The 15,051-nt window shown below is 37.2% G+C and overlaps 2 protein-coding genes across 6 annotated transcripts; one reads left to right on the forward strand and one right to left on the reverse strand.

The window, feature by feature from the left end:
* Positions 1-232: 232 nt before the first annotated feature.
* ssuh2rs1 (ssu-2 homolog, related sequence 1) lies at positions 233-11,158 on the reverse strand. Of its 5 annotated transcripts, none has more exons than XM_044132831.1 (14): positions 11,045-11,150; positions 10,899-10,943; positions 10,749-10,816; positions 6,635-6,736; positions 4,380-4,455; positions 4,126-4,255; positions 3,947-4,007; positions 3,026-3,147; positions 2,407-2,469; positions 2,233-2,315; positions 2,039-2,131; positions 1,672-1,777; positions 917-1,024; positions 233-835 (listed from the first exon to the last, which is right to left on the reverse strand). In XM_044132831.1, the coding sequence occupies exons 2-14, from the start codon at positions 10,919-10,921 to the stop codon at positions 695-697; spliced, it is 1,176 nt and encodes a 391-aa protein (XP_043988766.1). In that variant the 5' UTR covers positions 10,922-10,943; positions 11,045-11,150; the 3' UTR covers positions 233-694. The 5 variants fall into 5 exon arrangements, with proteins under 5 accessions (XP_043988766.1, XP_043988777.1, XP_043988755.1 ...); XM_044132842.1 differs by lacking the exons at positions 10,749-10,816; positions 10,899-10,943; positions 11,045-11,150 and adding exons at positions 7,416-7,483; positions 7,565-8,547; positions 8,634-8,893; XM_044132820.1 differs by having other exon boundaries at positions 10,899-11,158.
* Positions 11,159-12,282: 1,124 nt separating this feature from the next.
* rpl32 (ribosomal protein L32) lies at positions 12,283-14,836 on the forward strand. Its single transcript, XM_044132867.1, has 4 exons — positions 12,283-12,386; positions 13,003-13,103; positions 13,201-13,382; positions 14,672-14,836. Exons 2-4 carry the CDS (start codon positions 13,008-13,010, stop codon positions 14,799-14,801), a joined length of 408 nt encoding a protein of 135 aa, XP_043988802.1. The 5' UTR covers positions 12,283-12,386; positions 13,003-13,007; the 3' UTR covers positions 14,802-14,836.
* Positions 14,837-15,051: the final 215 nt, after the last annotated feature.

Here is a 15,051-nt window from a genome sequence, read left to right on the forward strand (position 1 = left end):
TGGTGTTCTTTATTTATTTTACAACAAATTCCACCACAAACAAAAGTAGAAGATAATTTGTTAAACTTATCCAAACAATAAAATACCGACAACATAAATATTAGCATGCAATATGCCCATGAATTAGTACTTTTCTGGGGTGGAAAAAAGACAGAACAGATGCTTCCCCAGTCTTTAGTTTTTTAAATTGAGTCAGTGCACTTCATAGTGGTCTTTTTCTTAAATTGCCTTACTTACTGTCAGCACAGGTGGTGTCAAAACCTTTAAATTAGTAGATTTCATTATTATCTGTGATGACACGATTATGTGTAATTGTGTCATCACACATTTGTATCAAACTTGCCTGAAATCAACATTAATACTGTCTTCTACATGGTGTGCAGAATACAAAATGTTCCCTTTAAACTGGAAACAAATATATTTTTGTCAATTTCTAACAAACTCACAAAATTATTGACTTGTTAAATGACCAGACAGTTTTCCAGATTGCCTAATTTCAACTTTGATAAACTTTGAGGAGATGATGTAGCTGGCTCACAACTGCTGCCTCTGTTGAAGCTTTTTCCTAATTATTTAGTTGACAACAGCAATTTAACTCCCTGTTCACAAATGTCTCTTCTTTGTTTTAAAAGGTTTAGTAAATAGTTGATTTCTGATATTTATTTATATAATCAGAATGTTACATTCATCTAAATTACATTACAGAGCAGCAGCAGGTAGCAGGATAGTCATTCGTACTAACTTTGAACTCATTTCCGTACACAAAGTAAACATATGTTTTTCCTTTCCATGTGTAGGTGACCTTTGTGATGGGGATCAATTCAATGGTTTGACGCTGCAGACCAAAAAAAAAAAACAATTGTGAACATTTTGCATGGTAACAAAAGCTACATTATGTGATATCATCCTTAAATACCTGTTGTAGAATACGTGACGTCCGTGAGAACTTGGACTGATGATCCCCAACAAGTCGCTGTGCAGCCTGCACCACCGTAGGGTCTGGGAAGCCCATGACTGGATACACCTGTAGAAGGCATTAAATAAATATTGTTGAAGTGGTGTTACACTTCAGCAATATTTGAAGTGTGACATTTGTCAATGTAAGTGAAGGAAATGCATTCAGTTATGCTTTGAGAGAACCAAGTGGTTTCCAACACTGTCACAGGATGCGCGCAATCTCGATGCGAGAAACAGTTTGACAACTTGTCTTTCACAGTTTTGGGACAAGTTGCTGCATGCAAAAGATACATGACTTACATGGCTTTAGCTCTAAAAGAGTATGTCTAATATTTAACATTTTGTTGACTTACCCTGTAGACATAGTGCACAGTGGTGTCTATAGTGAAAACATATTTGCTCTGTTTTTTCTGCTTTTGCCCGTTAACAGACTTCCATGTTTTAGCGCAATCTAATCTTATCAGTCAAAAAATAATAATTTTTAAATAATAGTAAATAAATGCTAATAATGGTAGCTAATCTGCTATAGAGGGATAGTTAGTTTATCTTGAAAGCACAAACTAACTAATACATTTTAATAGCACTATAACAACATCCATCAATGAAAAGATTAATTTATATAAAAACCAGGCAACAATTTCACCTCTTTCTAAGACCTAAATATATAATTTAGCCATATTTTTTTACAAAAACAAAATAAAAAGGAGAATTTACCAAGTACTGAGAGTCCCTGAAGAGCTCCTTGCCTGACACTTGACTGAGGTTTGACACCTGAAGACCGCTCGATTGTTCAACAACATAATTGTCACAGTTGTTTGTCCTGCAAGCACAAACACAAGGGATCATTTTACAGCATCTTCAGAAACTGGAAGCACCTCAGAAAACTCCTTTTAATATGGAGGAGCCTTCTGTCGGGCCCCATCACCAAGGCTGAGCTTGGCCACCTTACAAAGCTGCTTCTACATAGAATCTCATGCTTTTGGTTCTGATCCTTGTTCCTTTAATATAGGTGAGGGTTAGAAAAGAAATGGACCAGGAAATCAAGAGCTCTGGTAGATAAACATGGTTAACAATACTCTACCATTTGACAGTGAGGCAGATGAAGACCAAAAGCTGCTGTTTTCCACGACATGTGGTACATTCCTTTGATCCATGCCCATAACAGTGTGCACAACTGAAACAAAAGAGAAACTTTCAAGATACAAACACAGCATTCAGCAGTGTTTTTTTTAAATATTCTCATTGTCTTACTGTCATTAGGAATAAAATGCATACTTTTCCCTCCCTCTTCCGCTGCAGTGGTGGCAACGATCCCCTCCATGACGAAAACCAGATCCATTACACAGCCAACACATTTTCTGTTGAAGAAAACAAAGGGAAGAAAGAAACTTTTGATTTGATCACACTAACGAACTTCCAATATTTCCTAACTGAGTAGAAAATACTTACATTACCAGAGCCTGCACAGTCTTTGCAAGGTTTCCTCCCGTTTCCGAAACAATCATGGCAAGGCTAGAACAGAATAAATTACACACTAATTTGTCATTTAGAAACATACAACAGGTAGAATACATTCAGAATGACACTAGGTTGTGTAATAAAATATTCTTTTGATAATTAGTGAGACACTGAGTCAATCAGGGAAATACGCATTTGTCTTTTAGATATTTATTTAGACTATCAGAGTAATAGCAAAATCCTCAGAGGTCAGGCTAGAAAGAGAAGTAGGGAAGGAAGGAGAGGAAGAAGTTAAACTTAACACATACAATACTCTTTAATATTTGCTTCAGTCACATACAAAGCACCTCAGATCCAGCTCTCACATCTCAAGGAGTCTTTTTCTCAGGCTTCTTACAAAGAAATACCTGTTGCCCTGAGCTGAAACCCAGTTCAAAGAGGTTTAGCTAAAGAAGAAAAAACCTCCCTGAAAACTTCGTTACCATAAGACTAAAAGAAAGGATCCGAACTTAAAGAATTGTATAAAAATACTGATAATGATGTTTACAGAGAAAACAAAACTCACAAAAGCTAATTGTTTTTCCCACCATGCATCATTTGTATAGCTTACCTTCATAGATGAGGTGTAGGGAACCTTCATTTTCTGTTCTCCGTCCACAAAAAAAGTGGGTGCTTTGGCAGGAAGGTCCCACGGTCCTGGAGGTTGCTGAACATAGGCATCCACTGGCTGGCCTGATCAATATTAACCAATATAAACTGTCATATGAGTCAAAACATTATGAAATAACACAATATACAGCACTAAGTACTTAATTAATAATCTGTACACTTTTACACTTTTTAAACTAACAGAATGTCATATTGTGACCTGCAAGAACCCACAGCAGAAATATGCCATGCTATGAAGACCAGTTTTTGTGGTTGCTTATTTTTTGATGTTTAAAAATAATAACTTCACATACAATCTTTCCATTCCACAAATAAAGAAGCATAATACACTCAATGTTTGCCATATTTTTTACACTTTCAGTCTAAATAACCTCCTATCAAGCCAAACGGCCAAATGATTACGTAAGGATCTAAAAAGTCACTGAGAGAGACTACAAGTTGAAGAACATTTTATGACATCAATCGCTATCCAAAAAAAAAAAAAGGTAGAAATAGATTGTTGGTCATTTTGGACATGAGAAAGGCGCAATTCATTTAACGTTATGTTTTTTCTATGACTAATTAACTGAAACTAATGCTTTTAAATTCTAGATCTAGTTTTTATTGCATGTTATTACGCTGTAATAATCTCTCACTGCCCCGTGACAAGCATCTACACTATGCATTTACCACAGCTCTAATGGAAACTTGTGGTTGACCAAGTGTGGTTGGGCAAAAAGGCTTCTTCCATGATTCCTGTTTACATTAACCACTTTTGTGTTGTATTTGTGTGGTGGTGGTGGTGGTGTAGGTGTACGCCGTTGGTCCAACTGTCACAGTCACCTTATTAATTTCTTTGAAGACATTAGCAGCAGAAACATACCGTTGTATGGCTCATGGCTCCACTCTGTAGACCTGGACTCGGTAAATGTTTCTAGGCGATACTGCAATGATGAAAAAAAAAATGGAATGGAAGGAAAACTCTAATGAACCACATCTGTTCACTTTTATTCAGTTCTCACAGCTTTTTCCAAAACATTTCTAAATCATAAATCCTCTTACCCTGTAAGTATTGAATGACTCCATGTTGACGATGACACCGTCCTTTGCAGGTGCAGAACTGTAGCAACATTTGCTGGAAACATACAGGCTAAAGGCGTCCCTGGCAGTATCTTCAGTTATAGACGGGATACTGCAAGCAAGAAGCAATAATTTGCAACATGTCACACATATTGGAATATATACAAATTAACTAACAGCTGTCTTAAATATCCTAAGCCATTGCATTAAAAGAAGGGGGATGATGTCAGCATTACTTCCAGTGTGGTTGTTCAGGTCCAGGTGAAGGCTGGGGGACTGGTTGAGCAGGCATGGGAGGTGGAAGAAATCCACCTGTAACAACAGTTAAAAGTCCTTTCAGTGAGGTTTCTTACTTTATTCAGAAAAAGAATATTTGATCTCAAATGTTATTGTCCAAAACCTCTTGCAAAGGAACAGTTTTCATCTCGATTCTATTACTGTTTCTAAATCTCCAAACGTGTTTGTGAATAAGTAGAAATGAATATTGAGAAATAATTGTGAAGCAACTTAGGAACCATTACTCTTCGGTATTATTTCACTCAAAGTTGAATCCAAGACTTTTATTACTGAATATATTTAATTACCAGTAAATTCAATAATCGGGTCACATTGTAGTTTAATAGACTGTCTGCAGATTGCTTATTTTGTATGAGTCACCACCAAAAAGGCAAACAGTAGAAAAAGCAGTAACATATCCTTTGTTTGTTGCAATTATTAATGTGTAAAATTGGCAGGATAAGCTTCAGTTCCTCCATAGTATTCGTCAAGAAAGTTTTGAACTGCTCCCTCCAAAGTACATAAAGGTACAAACAGTTGCTACTGCCTTTATCTTGTATTATCCCTCCCTCCGTACAAACTGATTGTACAGATGGGAGGGAGGGCTAAGATAAGACTAGAACATTTTTTAAGAAATTTAACCGGGGCCTGCCAAAGTGTGCCCGTCCTTTTGGACTCAGCGTTCTGATGCTAAAAATTAGCACCAATGCTAAATAAAACTGCAATGTAATCAATAGCATGTGGCAAATCACAAGAATGTTAAGTAAGCTGGACGTGCACCATTCAGTATGGTAAAGTAAGTATATCAGCTAAAATTAGCAAAATGCTAATGTTAGCATGAATGCTGTCAGTAGCATATGGGGCATCACTAGCATGTTGTCTGTACTTTACTTACTCCATTCAGTATACTGAACATGGCAAATAAGTAAGAAAATAACTAATAGCTTATTTAAGCTAAGAGGCTAATGCTAATGACCTGAGAGAAAAAGATAATGCAGGCTAATACGGTGCGCTAACATGAGGGGGATATTGAGGCTTTTATTTTGAAAAAAAAAAAAAAACAGTAAGTGGATGTGCTGTTTTTATTGTTGTATTGCAGTTTTGCCATTGCTTCCTAAACAAATTTCTCCTATGGGAGACTAATAAAGTATTTTATCTCATCTTATCTTAAGTAAAAAGTGTTGCTATTAATCTTGAGTGATGGTATGCATAGATGGTCAGGGTCTCATCTTGTCTAATGGAGACACAGCTGTACTCTGTCGCAGTAACAGAACAGCAAAGCCAAACGGTGTTACTCTTAAATAACTGATATATTATTTGGCCGTAAGATATGGATCAAGACGGAAAGAACAAGATTAAAGATACAAGTTTCTGAAATCACCCAGCCTAACCCTAAGGGTCAGATAAAGTCAGGAGCTCACTCATCCAGTGGCACAGCTTGGAGCTTGAAGTTAATGCTGAACATTGTTCTGATTTGTTAGGATCATCGATAGAATGGATTTCTACAAGTTTGCCATGCTGTTTTTTTCTTCAAAAAAAAAAAAGTTAATCAAGCTCTTGCCCTGTGGTATCAGCTCTTAGTTTTTGTCTTTCAGACGGAGAAGATTAGCATTTTTCAATTGGTTTGTATAAATTTCCCAGAGTTTTCTCAGCAGTCATGTTGTTTTAATGTTAAATTGATGAAAACAAAAAGCCAACTCCTTTTCTTTGCTCTGTTGTTTTCTTTTGCTGCTTTCTATTTATGCATTATCACCAGCCAATGAGACTATCATTCTTTTGATCTCTCTTTGTCTGTTCATAGACCCTTTAACTGACCCTTTAATTCTGTGTTTGAACATTTCTCTTTTCTAAACATAACTAGCATAACTTTTATGTCTACTAGTACTACCATGTCATTAACTATATTAAGCTTGTTTACCGTCCATATGATAGTATTGCTGGCTCAGAGCTTCTTTGTGTAATCATGTTTCTTTCCTAGACTGAACCACAAAAAGAGTAATTGGCCTTTTATTTTGAAGGTATTTTTATTTCAGAACTCCTCTGTGAAAACTTTGGAATTGAAGAAAGGTATTGGTAGATTTGTACCAGATGTAGATGTTCTTATAGTGTGAAGTGCATTGACATTAAATTTCTTTTGTCCTGGCACAAATTAAAAAACATAAATCTTGATCATCTGTAATTAAACATATTGTGTTACTGTACTGTCTTACTGTACCTCCTCCAGCCACTGTCCCTTCATATCCAGGCATGATGTCAAACATACCAGCCGGAGGAGCGCTGGGGCTTGCATGCTCTGCCACAGGTGGGGCAAACATTGCTAAATCAAAAACAAGAATAACCAGTCCAGTCAGAATTAGATGGAAACTTTTAAATATAATGTATATTGTTGTTTTTTTAAGTTATTTTTTTATGTAATAAAATTAATCACAACAACACAGCAAAAGGGGAACTGCTGACCTGTTAGCTCAAGTCAGCAAAAGTCATAGAACTTGAGATTTCCAAATGAATACATATTTCTTCATTTCAAAATCCTTAGACTCTGTGACTTACCGTGCCCTTCTGTCATGGTGTTCATTCCTACAGATTTCTGGAACCCAAAGCCTGAAGCTTCTAGATTAATCTTAATCCCTCAGTCTGGAAATATAAGTGAGAAACTGGAAGCTCTGAAAATTCAGCAACTCCAAAAATATGAATTTGCTGACTCCATATTTCAGTCAAATGTCTGTAAATATGAGTGAGAAACTCGAAGCTCTGAGATTTCAGCAACTCCAAAAATGTGTTGCCGCCCATCTCCAGATTTACGTCACCTGAAGACCTAAGTTTTTTTGTTTTGTTTTGTTTTTTTCTCCGAAAAGTTTTTGCGGCGCTAGTGGCTCGTATTTTTTGTGACAGTAGGCAGAACTAACTCGTAAAGAAAAAAAAAAGAAAAAAAACAACTTCAATGCTCGTCTTGTGCTCAAGGTGTAGTTGAAATACGGATTTGTAAGAAGTCATACCTGGTGGCCCCGCTGCTGCTGGTATGTAACCTGGGTTGGCAATGCCGTAATCTTGGTGCTGACCGTAGCTGAAACGCGTAGCGGTAAAACGAAAAGTTAAGCAACAGTTTAACTTTTGCTCTAAATCGACAGCATGAAGCGACCCTCACCTCGTTAAACGCTGATAATCCATTTTGCGAAAGCGCGGTGACAACTGGATTTTTTAACTGTTATTTTCTCTGGATTTCTTTTCCTGTTTCACACAGCTGTATGCTTGCTGGTTCCCCTCCGTTAGTCGCCTCTAACTATTGCTGCAGTTGTAACGGGACCTGATGTCCGGATGTTTCACAGCACAGGGGAAGTTTTACAACGAAAGCCTTAGTCCAGGATCCGGGGATTTTTGAGTGGAGCTTGAAGCGTGGGTGGGATTTTTTTCATTTTTTAAAGTTATTTTACTAATATATGGTTATTTTTAAGGATTTCTTTATGTTTTGGCAACTAGGTTTTTCCTTAAGAGACTGACGATAAAAAAATAAATTGAGTTTCATTTCATAATAAAAGCATTGTTAAAATCGTATGAGATAATATTTTTATGTATTCGCATATTTGAAGTGATAAAATACAAAATAATAGGCGAAGGAAAAAGTAAAACTGGTATTTTTATTATTCAGTACATTCTGTGTATTGTAACGACTCAATGTAATTTATATTCTAATACATTTTCTAACCAGTATCCAGAGAAGAAAAGAAACATGTTATTTATTTTACAAAAGAGAAATGAATGGTTGGATCTGTCTGGATGATTTACAGAATCATCCAGAATTCTGGAAAGCACCTGGCTCCTTTCTGGCTAGTGTTTTTAATAACAAAACATTGTTTCTTTCATTGTATCAATGTACTATAATACTTTAATACGCCGTTTAACGAATTTAGTGAAGACCAGAGCCAAAGAGCCTCTTGTGGCTCCAAAACTACAGTTTGCAGATCCCTGATCTAGCAGATGATGAGTAATGAGTGTCACTTCCACCTCTTCTTCTTAATGGCAACAAATAGCTCGTTGAACTGCTGGTGTGAAGTCAACTTTAATGTCAATCTTTAAAGTTGCTCTTGTTACAATTTCACTTTGCTCCACTGACACAACACCACCGTCGAACTAAAATACAACATAAACTTAAGTGAGACGGTGTCAATAGACAAAAATAACGACATAAAAAATAATATATATACATATAAACATACCTCGCTGGCTGACCCTTCCTTTCGAGGTAGAAATGAGGTTATTAAATAAATTCTTAAACTTAAATTACCCTTTTACAGCCACTTGTTAAAGCTGTGCTTTCATATCACGTCTTCTTTCTCTGGTTCCCTAGCAACTTGAAGAATTCCACTACTACTTTAACCTTTCAAAATAAGAGTCGTAATAACCAAAATATAAATCCATCCATCCATTTTCTATACACCCTTTGTCCCTAATGGGGTCGGGAGGGTTGCTGGTGCCTATCCCCAGCTAACGTTCCGGGCGAGAGGCGGGGTACACCCTGGACAGGTCGCCAGTCTGTCGCAGGGCAACACAGAAAACAGACAGGACAAACAACCATTCACACACACACTCACAGAGTGGGAGAATTTAGAGAGGGAGAATTTAGAGAGCCCAATTAACCTGACAGTCATATTTTTGGACTGTGGGAGGAAGCCAGAGAACCCGGAGAGAACCCACGCATGCACAGGGAGAACATGCAAACTCCATGCAGAAAGACCCCGGGCCGGGAATCGAACCCAGGACCTTCTTGCTGCAAGGCAACAGCTCTACCAACTGCACCACTGTGCAGCCACTAACCAAAATATACATAATACAAAATAAAACATCTCAACTAAATTATGGCAGTAAAAGAGAGTATTTCTTAAATATCTGTGACAATTGCCTTGATACCTCCCTGGTTTATCCAACAGACCTTTTCTATTTATAATATCTCTTTATGTGAGAAAAGAGGAGAAGAGTTAGTTTGAGTCGCCTTATTTAAAATAAGTTATTTTAACTGAACCGAAACAAACACAACTGTACACCACAACATCTAATTAAGGACATTAAAGTCAAGCTCACACAACGGGCTTACTGCCCTCTCCCTCGTTACTTTTTTTTTTATTAAAACCTTTTACCGAACTGTGAAATGTGCTAACCTTTAGACCTTGTTTTCTAGTTGTTGTAGTGTTAGCAAAGCACTGCGTTCTTTTTTCTTTTACATATGAGCGTGCATTTAAGATTTAGATAACTTGTCAGATAAAACCAGTGGTGGTCAGTTTTTTTCTCTCTCTAGCAGGAAGCTGCGGAGAGGGATCACGCTCGCGTGTCGCTACCTTTCAAGGCTACTAGCCTACTTGTAGGCTCATTTGCAACTGAATGCTGATTGGCTGTTTACTAGCAGTAGAGGGTTTGAGTTATCTGCAGATATACAGGAGAAGATTGTAGCCTGCTCTGCGGGGTTTGGTGCGCAGCAGAACCTTAGTGAGATGTTCGATTTGAGGGGCAAGACATTCGTTTGAGTGGGCATTGTCCCTTGTAGCCCCAGCGTATAGCCCTCGATTTACCAGCTTAACATGATATTGGTATGGATTAATTTAGGGTGACCAGATTTGGGTTTCTGAAAAGGAGGACACTTTTTTTGTTGGGGGGGGTACTTCATATGGCAAGCTCTAATTAACTGTAGTCATTATTGAGCTAACATTATGCACGTAAAAGCATTACTCGATTTACATGGTTTGTCTGAAAGAAAACTGTACAAAGTTTTTTGCATTTGATTGTGACACACCGTGCAGCACTGCTCTGCTGCACGTTTCAGCTGGTGTTATGCACAAAAATAGCAGGTGTGGCAAAAATGTAGGCGTACGCTCATGCTGCGTTTGAAGAGGTCTCATACAAACGTGATACCGCTTGTTAACAACAGATTAAACCGTTGTAACGACTGAAAAACGTAAGGCGCACAGATAGAGGAAGTGTGGGGGGACATCTCCCACCTACCCCTTACATCCATGTATTCTGTACAGTGCCACGACCAGTTCGACATGGACACTGGCCCTTAACTAACTGACTTGATCCAAATGAAGCTTCATGGGTTAATCTAATACGTCCCGCAGCCGAAGCTGTAAACTAAAATTTTGATGCAACTGTTAATTTATCAGCCAGAACCTTAAGTGAGCCGCCCGTATATTACTGAATTCTCAACTACACAATCACGTGGCCACCCAAAAGCAGATGTGACGTCACCCGAAACTAAAGTTACGGTGACTTGTTAAATTAATTAAAAAAGACAATACACCGAATGTAGTTGAAATTCAAGTTCGCAGTTTATAACCTACCCTTTGCTCCTGCCGCGGCTGGCATGTAACCGGGATTGGCGATGCCATAATTCTTGTGCTCCCCACCACTGAAATGAGAAAAGTGAAACTAAAATTTAAGCAAGGGAGTACTGTGAAATGATAATAATAAAATAAAAAAACAATACTTGCCTCATTATAGGCTGAGACTCCATCTTTCGGTCTGTCGTCCCGCAGCTGAAACAGGAAAAAATAAACTGCGTCCTAACAAGAGCTGTGTTACTCCCGATGAGGAAATGTCAGACAAGTCACCGTCATGTGACGACAAAATGATTTACCTTTAATCACACCACAAGACCGTTTCCCATAGCTACCCCTTAAATCTGACACAGAAAGTGGAACTTGTATTAAGGAAGTTGGTGAAAGGAAAAGGTGCACAGAGTTATCAACCTTCTCATCTGATCAGGAAGTGTGCACCAGTAGTATAACGAACCATAGGTCGAAAGTGGCAGATCTGTGGAAAAGGTAATATTTAGTGTTATCATATTATTGAAATCCACAGTTTCACTAGATTAAATATATATTTTTTCTTTATATAGAATAGGCTTTGTCAGGAGATTGGGTTTTTACATTAAGTTGTGTGGTGCACCAGTGAAACATCACTTCCAAAGCTAAAATTTTGTTAACATTCAATAAAAATATTTAAATTAGCTAAATTGAAAGTCATGCATCTATAAATATAACCTTCTTAATACCGCACATACTCAAATGTTCCCACCAATTATGCACCTTACAGCCATTGTTGAACAAAGCAAATAGCACTGACATAGACAGTTTGTGTGCATATTAATTTACAATTCATATTTCACTTAATATTGAGATTTCTATTACTTATTTTATTGCTCTCACATTATGTTCCCCTGAGAAAAGAGCAGTGGATCCCACTGAACATACAGAACACTGGACATTATGGTGACACAAATAAAGGGAATTAGAGAAAGAACAAAGGGATTTTTTTCTTGTGTTGCAGGGAAGCTTTAATGGACTGTTAATGCCAAAATGAGAATGAATGAAACAGTAGTCAAGGAGAAAAACAGAAATTGAAAAATAAAATTAAGAGTCTATTTAAAAACATCTAATCAAATTTTAAATCATCACTTCTGAGTCTTTCAGATATAACACTGGTTTACAGTTGTTCACCCTGCAGACATAGGAGCCTACCACAGAGGAACTAAAATGGAACTGCACTTCAGAGGACTGCCTCTCCTATAAGAGTAATTTGATGGAAAGCTAGTTGAGGTACTGACTGGATCAAACAAACATAAGCCAATCCATGATAATGTACCCGAACAATCTGACTATTTTAGCAGATTAGCCAAAAATATTAAATTATCAGAGGTGACACATACCATAAAGCTGCATCTATGTTTATTGCCATGTCTGAAGAAAAACAGGCACTACTAAGTACCTTGGTGCTAATTGCTGCCCTACCCTTAGTTTAGTTTCCTACATATGGTTTTAAAAATTATTTTAAAATGAAACGTCTATTTCCCTTGTGCCGAAAAGAGTTTACTGTTCTTCACAGGAAAATACATCACCCATAAGGCATTGCCAGATTTGCGGAAGTCCTTTTCGTTCTTTCCGCCGTCACCGAAGTCCCTTTTGGATTTAGATCGGCGGGTGAGTTGAGAGAATCTAACTCAATCCTCGTGAATTTTGCCATCATCTTATTAACTCGATGTTGATAATTTGTTGTTGACCTCCATCATTTACAGGATGTATGATATTAGCAGTAGTATAATCGGTTTTGTGTTGAATTTGCCCATACGGAGTGAAGTATTGCTATTGAAGCAGCTGTCCGGCTAGCACCCAGCCAAGGCCAACTTGTAGCATGGTTTATAAACAACATAAAAATATCACCATATTTAAACACTGTTGATTAAGTATTGTTCTTCTGTTCATCTCATGTATGCATAATTTTAAAGAAAAACAGTACGGCCTGCTACACAGCCGAGCAGTCCTTCGTAGTAGCTAGCATGCTAACGTAGATCAACACGTTTAATTTGACTCTCACTCAAGTCAAATTGCGTTCACACTTAATGTGATTGTGAACATTAAGTGTGTTCGTAGTTTGAAAGCATTTTGCGTTTATTTTAATTTTATCCTTAGTGCTTCTGCGGTGTGTTGTTAGCACACCGGACAGTTAACGCTAATAGATGATCATATAAATATACTCCCAACACCTGTCCTGAGCTGACGTTTTATTTTAACCTTGCTTTTAATTGTTTGTCCACAGTCATCATGGCAGCCCTCAGGCCCCTAACAAAACCCAAGATTGTCAAGAAGAGAACCAAGAAGTTCATTCGCCATCAATCTGATAGATATGTCAAGATTAGGGTAAGTGTGGAAGACAGGTCTTACACAATTTACAATTACCTCTCTTACTAAAGACAAATTAGTGAGATATGTTCTTTGATTTTACTTCTGCTAACAGCAAAACTGGCGCAAGCCCAGAGGTATTGACAACAGGGTTCGCAGGAGGTTTAAGGGTCAGATGCTGATGCCCAACATTGGTTATGGTAGCAACAAGAAAACCAAGTTCATGCTGCCAACCGGGTTCAAGAAGTTCCTGGTGCACAACGTCAAGGAGCTGGAGGTTCTGATGATGAATAACAAGTAAGTTCATCCAGTTTACAAGCTTAGCTGAGAAATGGAAAGGGTTGTGCTGGAATTTGTTTCCTAATATATTAAGATGAACTTTTTACTGTTTGTTTACAAACTTTATTAGGGCCTTTTCTAATAAGAGACAGTGTTTTGAAGAATTTCTTGTAAGTTGAGGCAGTATGATATGGTTGTGAGGACTTTGGTAGAGGCATATATTTCAGGGAAGGCCCACAGACACAGCAAAACTCAGATTATCATGTCTGAAATTTAATTTCTATCCTTGTAGTAGTTTTATTATGCTTTCTTATTGTCTCAGATTTTTTTCAACAGGTTTAAATCAGTTCTGTACTAATAATGTACTTGTGCTATAACATTTTTGGAAATGTTTGTCTTAATTGAGACAAGACTTTGTATTACTAGCAAAAAAATAAGAAAATCTAGGTTTATTTCAAACACAATAAACCTTTTTAGCTTAAGTCTTACTTTTTTAAGTGTTCTCACATTGGAGTTGTCTGTTAGGTTTGTAATGACCACAAACTTTAAGCAGTTTCCTTATGAGAAATATGAAGTCCTGTATTATGTGTAGTGTTAAATGAGAAGATAGAGTCAAGAACAAGGCATGCGTCTGAACTCATCCAGATGTTTGCTTGAGAAGGTTCATCCAGATGTGAAACTTCCTAATTTAGTTCCCATACCTGCATAGACAATGTTGGATTATATACATTGCATTCATATAGCATTAGTTCCTAATCCTATACGAATGCAACGTAATGAAAGCATTGTCCAGCTCAAGACTGAATCCCTAATTTAGTCACATTGTCTTTATTTCACTTAAGTAATAAACAATTTGAGAACTAATTAAAAATTGATATTTTAAAAGTCTTGTATTAAGAACCAAATAGCTCACCTTTCTACTGAGGATTGCTGCATCTAGATATTCAAACTACTTGAAAGCAAATGATTTAATAATTGTCCTGTAATAAGGTAATTTTTCAAATTCTGTTATAATTTCCTTATTTATTTATTGTTGTAGTTTCCTAAGCCAGATATTAAAACATTGATAACCACTGTTTATTTGGAAGCTCTACAAATATCTGATTTGTCTCAATTTATGGCAACGCTTACTGTGGAGCAACATCAGAACACGGTGTTGAAATATTGTCCTGATATTAGCCATTTGGTTTTACCCCATTTTGTTTTTTGCTGAAAATTTCTCATTAGTATTTCAGCAGTATATCTTGCTGAAATACTAATCCTTATCTTGCCCAGTAATCCTCAGTGGTGTTTTTTTGCTCCTGTAGGACTCACTGTGCTGAGATTGCCCACAACGTTTCTTCCAAGAACAGGAAGCTGATTGTGGAGAGAGCAGCTCAGCTGGCAATCAAGATCACCAACCCCAATGCCAGGCTCAGGAGCGAGGAGAACGAATAAACTGGTTGTTCATAATAAACTCTTTAAAATCAAAATTGGCTTCTGGATCTGTTGCCTTATTTCTTCTACTGTAAGTCTGTTTTGTGGGTTTGTAAGGCAAACAAAGTTTTCAACTAAATTGTACACATTCATTTTGAAAATATATTTACGGTACTCAACTCAGACTGGCTGAATTCTTGAACATTGGGTGACAAACACAAGCTAGTTCTGTGTGAAAGAATGTAAAAGGTTGGCCAGCTTTTTTATTTTT

Source organism: Gambusia affinis, linkage group LG01 (genome assembly GCF_019740435.1).
Source record: "Gambusia affinis linkage group LG01, SWU_Gaff_1.0, whole genome shotgun sequence".
NCBI lineage: Eukaryota > Metazoa > Chordata > Actinopteri > Cyprinodontiformes > Poeciliidae > Gambusia > Gambusia affinis.

Coding starts and splice junctions, on each gene's coding strand:
- ssuh2rs1 (XM_044132820.1), bottom strand. CDS start 10,921: ATGGAGTCTCAGCCTATAATGAG. Junction 10,817..10,898: donor GAGTCTCAGCCTATAATGAG/GCAAGTATTGTT, acceptor TTCTCATTTCAG/TGGTGGGGAGCACAAGAATT. Junction 3,148..3,946: donor GAGCCATGAGCCATACAACG/GTATGTTTCTGC, acceptor AATATTGATCAG/GCCAGCCAGTGGATGCCTAT.
- rpl32 (XM_044132867.1), top strand. CDS start 13,008: ATGGCAGCCCTCAGGCCCCTAACAAAACCCAAGATTGTCAAGAAGAGA. Junction 13,104..13,200: donor ATAGATATGTCAAGATTAGG/GTAAGTGTGGAA, acceptor TTCTGCTAACAG/CAAAACTGGCGCAAGCCCAG. Junction 13,383..14,671: donor GTTCTGATGATGAATAACAA/GTAAGTTCATCC, acceptor TTGCTCCTGTAG/GACTCACTGTGCTGAGATTG.